At 36.0% G+C, this 6000-nt stretch overlaps 1 protein-coding gene across 2 annotated transcripts in view; it reads left to right on the top strand.

Annotated features, from left to right (window-relative positions):
- ANGPT1 (angiopoietin 1) overlaps nucleotides 1-5716 on the top strand; it is a 307136-nt gene extending 301420 nt beyond the window's left edge. For both annotated transcript variants that reach the window (XM_056823190.1, XM_001369530.4), the window contains exon 9: nucleotides 4322-5716. In XM_056823190.1, coding sequence (XP_056679168.1) covers nucleotides 4322-4482 — 161 coding nt within the window. In that variant the 3' untranslated portion in view covers nucleotides 4483-5716. The remainder of the gene's footprint in view (nucleotides 1-4321) is intronic.
- The last annotated feature ends 284 nt before the right edge of the window (nucleotides 5717-6000 follow it).

Below are 6000 nucleotides of genomic sequence, written 5' to 3' on the forward strand. Positions count from 1 at the left end.
AGCATAAAGTTTTCATTGAATTCAGATTAAGCAAACCCTACTTTTTCTCTGCTCCAGGAAGGAGCAGTGATGAATATGGTTAACTAAATCTGTACTTTGACTCTATAAACACAACCCAGCTGCTTCCATGTTCCCACTTTGAAAAATAAGGACTAGGTTTTCTCTGGTTGGATTTTTCCCCCCTAAAGTTGCTACAAGATTATACTCATGTTACAGAAAACATCAGCTGTGCAGCTTTCTTTTACTTTGCTATTATTCCCTTAGGTGTAAATACAATCAAAGGGAGGTCATCTGTATCAAAATAGAAATATGCCAAAATGCATCTGGCATTAATCTTTCTCTAAAGATTTCATTAGTGTTACTTTTAGGTGGGAAAAAAGCAAACTGAATGGATTTTTATAAAGCCTGCATTTATTTCATAATATAAAAACTTGTTTCAGAGACCCAATATGCTATAGTATGCAGCATTGAACCTAGACTTTGGAGGAGTGAGTTCAAATCCCGTTTTTCACCTTTTATATTTGTGATTTTGGAAAAGTTATTGAACATCTCTGATCCTTAGTTTCTCTATCTTATGCAACAGAGGAGAGAGAAAAGGGGAGACAGAAACACAAAGAGGGACAGACAGGCAAAGAGATAGACTGAGAAACAGAGAGATATAGAGACAGAGAGGGAGTGATACATAAATATATGATAGGTAAATAGATAGATTGACAGATAGATAGATAGATGTCAAGTAGATGGGAAGAGATGATAAATGGAAAATTGAAGGTAGATCAATGATAGAGAGAAAGATGTTAGATAAATGAGAGAGATGATTGATAGAGATGGTAGATAAATGATAGAGAGATAATAGTTTGATAAATGTCAGAGATGATTAATCTATCAATTAATATATGAATCTAAATATACTACGTACTAGATAAGATATGAAAGGATTTTAAGTCTGAAAGGATTATAGAAATATATGATCACTACAAAACAATGATAAAATCAATCTATCAATGAACAATCATTTGTTAAGTGCCTATTATGTGACAGGCATTGTACCAAACACTGAATTACAAAGATAAAAATGAATTATTTGCAACCTTTAAGAAACTTATGTAATGGGAAAGGCAATCACAGAAAGTACCTCAGAGACCATCTAATTCAACTCATACCTGAAAAAAACCTCAACTAGAATGCATCTGACAAGAACTGTAGTCATCTAACCACAGCTTTACGTCATCTAATGAGGAAGAATGAATTACTTCCCAAAGAGGTCCATTCTACTTTGGATTAACTCTAATCATGTATTAGGTTTTTTCTTAATATTAAATTAAATTAATCTTATTTTAATGTGTGAAAAGAAACATAGCCTTATCCCTCTTCCACAAAACATGTCAAGTACTAGAAGACCGTTGATTGATTGAGTTTTAAAAGTTGCATTTCTCTTCATTATTCAGACTCACTGAAAGATACTAATCATTCAAGCATCAGCTCAGAACCAGACAGACAAAATTTAGAATCAATGAAAGATTAAGTATTTCTTTTGCTATACCAAATATTGGCAAATACAAAGACAGAATTGAAATGCACCCTGCTTCAATGAACTTAAGTTCTGTTGGGGGCGCCCAATGTACATAAAGCTTATGGAAAAGAATATAAGGTAAAAACTGAGAGAGCAATAAGGACAGTAGGCAGCTGAGGAAGCAGAAGAAGCTTCATATGGAAATTGGAGCTTTCAAGGGAGTTCAAGGGATTCTAAGGGGCAGAAATGGGGGGGGGTGAGGCAGCATATTCTAGGCATAAGTATAAGCTAGCACAAAGGTGCAGAAATAGGAAATGGGGCATTATGTATGAAGAATAGCAAGAATGACATTTTGGTTAGACCAAAAAAGACAAAAGGGGAAGAATATATACAAATGTCAGAAAGGTAGTTAAGGAACCAGATTGAAAAAAATTCAGAAGTCAGTAAAAGGAGCTTATATTTGAATTGAGAAAAATGGGGAACCAGTGGCACTTACTGTTACTTTATTACTATTATTTTTATTGTGAATTGACATGGGAAGACCTGCTGAAATGGATTGGAGAAACATGTATCAGGGATACTAATTAGGAGGCTAGTTTATGCGACCTAAAATGTTAACTATGTCAGTAGAAGGAAGGGGACAGTTGTTAAAGAGATTTTTTTGGCAGAAGAAATAACAAGATTTGTCAACTGACTGGAGGCAGAAATAATAGCTAACTTGCAAACCTGGGTAACTAGAAGAATGGTGATCTCCTAGACAAAAACATGGAAATTGAGGAAAGGTGTTGATTTGATGGGGGAGGGGGAGATGAGTTCAGTTTTGAACATTATATGAGATGCCTAGAACATATCTAGTTTGAAACATTCGATAGGAAGTTGACTGTTGGTCAGGGGACTGATTTGAACGGGATACAGACACAATAAAGATAATTTTACCCTTGAGAGCTGTTGAAGTCAGTGAGTGAGAGGATATAGAAAGATAATAAAAGGTCATAGCCTTGGGGTACATCCACAGTTAGGAGGTATAACATGGGTAATAAACCAGCAGAAAAGACTTTAGGAGTGACCACACAGGCACAAAGAAAACCAAGAGAGAATATGTCACAAATGGGATAGAAGAGAATATTTTATTAGGAGGGAGGGTTAATAATTCAAATGCTGGCGATAGATGGAGGAGGACAATTAAGAAAAAGCCATGAGATTCCAAAGGTTGAGAAGTGTCTGAAAGGAGAGAAACTAAAGACCTTAGGTGTAGAGATCTATTTCTGCAAGTTTAATTGTAAAAAATGTTGAGGGATACAGGATAATATCATAAGAGGATGATAGGAGCTAGTGAAGAATGGGGGGGGGGGGCAGGTGAGATAGATTTAGATAAGTTTTTAGGTTGTAGGGAAGAAGCAATTAGAAGGGAAATATCCAAGATTAGAAAGATAAAAAAAGATATGATCGTGGTGTTAATTGTCTAGTTAAGATAATAGGGAGTGGAATCAAATGTACATGTAGAAGAGTTAGCCTGGGCAAGGTGGATGGTCACCTTTACAGCAGAGCCTGTAGTAAAGAATCAGGAAATGAAGGATGCAGTTAAGGGGCTAAAGGAGGTTTCTGTCATTGGTATTCTCCTCCCTCCCCAGTCCAAGGTTTTCCCTTTCTCCTTTCTTCTCTGTGACCTTCCAGCATTTATCTTTTTCTGGCAGGATAGACCTACCATAATGTTGATCATTGAAATGTTCATGATATTGGGTTAACATTACCAGAATTAATATATGCATTTAAGTTGAATCACCTGAAAACAGAATGAAAAAAAATTTTTTGAGAGTATCCATATATTGTAAATCATACTAACTAGACCTACTTTGCCTGCTGGGAAGTTCAACCCTTATTAATTTATTACAACTGGACTTCAGAAAAGATTTAGTTACTAGAATAATTTGCATTCTTGTCATTGTAATGGGCTATTTGTAGAGACAATTGGTTCCTCTTCATTGGGTATTCATGTGATTATTGGATTAGCTACTAATATCTCTGAGATTTACTGATTCCAAATCAGAAAAACAAGTTTCATTTTAATTTATGTAGCTCATTCTCTAATTGGAGTTTTTATATTAATGTTGTTACTAAGTCAATCTCAGTCATTTCTAGCTCTTCATGACCCCATTTTGGTCCTCTTGGCAAAGATACTGGATTGTTTTGGCATTTCCTTCTCTAGTTCATTTTATAGATGAGGAAGCTAAGGCAATTAGGCTTAAGTGACTAGCCTTAGGTCACATAACTGGAAAGTATCTGAGGCTACTTTGTGTTTATCAAGTTGAGTCTTTCTGACTCCAGGCTCAGTACTGTATCCAGTCTAACATCTAGTTATAGGTTTCATATTCATATTGATTCCCAACTGTTAGTACATACTTATCTATTTATGTGGCAAGCCTCTCCTCCCAGTACAGTATAATCTCTTGAGAGGGAGGACTATATATTTTTTTCTTTTGTTTACCCAGGGCTTAACACAGTGCCTTGCCCACAAGTAGGGCTTAATAAGTGCTCTCAAGGTTTGGGTTGCATAAATCTGCAAATTGCCTGGCAAAATGTTAGCAAGTTTCCTTCATGCTGCTGCTGCTATCTTTGGGTCTCCTGTCCCTCTCTATCTGGTCAAATAAAGGGGCTGAAGTAGAATTCTCTAAGATCTCTTCCAACTCTCAATCCACAATACTATGCCCATTTGCCACTGAAGGAATGATGTCAAATCAAGTACAAATGTTCTATTTGCTTTGTGATTTCTTTCTCACGTATTTCCCCAATTTGTGTTGCTTTTTCCAGGCTGGTGGTTTGATGCCTGTGGCCCTTCAAATCTCAATGGGATGTTCTATACTGCTGGACAAAACCATGGAAAGCTGAATGGAATCAAATGGCATTACTTCAAAGGTCCCAGCTATTCCTTACGGTCCACAACAATGATGATCCGACCCTCTGACTTCTGAAAGCACCCCATAAGAATAGAAGCCAACCAACAGACACGTTGAGCCGAACAGTTACCAGATGACAGACTTCTTGTGCCAACAACCAGAAGCAAAGTCTGGACTTCCCTCCAGCCACACAGTAGTGACATGGAAGCCTAATTGTTTCTCTCCTCTGGTTTCAAGGCCTGAACAAACTCACCAAAGTCTCTCCCCTTGGGCTGCTAAGCCTGAATTTTTGGGCTAAATGGAATGTGCTTCCATTCCACTTGACAAAAGAAAGAAAAAAAGTTCACCTGCTGAGTTTCTTCTGCTACACTTGGAGCTCACCTTGGAATATAAGGACGAGATAGCCAATGCATTTTATTTCATTGGGAAAAGGCCAAATGAAAAAGAGAATATTGACTTTGAAATGAAGGATGAAAATGAACTCACCATTATCCATTAGGAAAAAAAATATTTTACTCATGGAATGGCATTGCATCTATGCAAAGTATGGCAAAGAAGGCTTTGATTCTTGCACAGATTAAATGAATGTCCAGGGGGAACATTCTAATCTTTGTTTCCTGAATGGATTCAATGTAAATGGATGAGTTTCTGCATTTGGAATCACATATCATACTTAATAGTTATTCTTAGTTAAAACATCTTCAAATGTCAAATTTACTTCACCTGGGGAAACACAATAAATCGTAGTAAATGAACATGCTAACAGTAGTAGGTGGAAAATCTTCAATTGCTTTCTGCTTTTAGGGCAAAGCCCACAGATCATTGGCATAATACTCCAACTAGGATTGATGATGTGAGAAGCGAGCTTGTTTTCCTGGTTTTTTTTTCCCTCTCTAGTGCTGAAGCTTTTGTCCATATTAAAAGCAGACTGACTGAATGTTTTATTGGAAAAGCCTGAGGAAAGTTTAAAGAATATGAACTCTTACTATGGAGAACTCATTTTGCAAATCAAATGATAGCACGAACTCTTTTTCACTTGACAGTATATGAAGAAGCAGCATTTGTGTGTGTATTAAACATAGTTTAACTGGAGCAGCTCATTTTATGGTATTTTTTTTTGCATGTGCACACTTAAAAGTGTTACTTCATTATGTTAAAACATTTTTCTGATCTCCAGTACTTCCCTCCAGATGAAAATTTTGCATTAGTTGAAACAGGTTTACCAAGTCCACCTTTTCTCACCTTTCTATAAAAAAGACCACTTTTTAGTCTAAGAAGAATAAAAGAATAAATATTGTTATCAATTGTATATATAGTTTGTTTATATTCATGATACAATGTTCTCACGACTTAATTAGACATGCCACTTTAAGGTTAATCAATGAAAATAAACACCTGTCTAGGAAAAGATATTAGCTGTTGCTTAAGAAGATCTAGTGTTAATTCACTGAATGGGGTTTTCCAGTAATGTCTTTGCTACCTAAAGCCATTTCTGGTATATCGAAAAGCATTTTTTGTGAAAAGAATCTTCATATTCCATATACACACACAAACATATAACTACATTTGGGGGCAAAAGTAGGATAGAAAATC

This window comes from Monodelphis domestica, chromosome 3 (genome assembly GCF_027887165.1).
Source record: "Monodelphis domestica isolate mMonDom1 chromosome 3, mMonDom1.pri, whole genome shotgun sequence".
NCBI lineage: Eukaryota > Metazoa > Chordata > Mammalia > Didelphimorphia > Didelphidae > Monodelphis > Monodelphis domestica.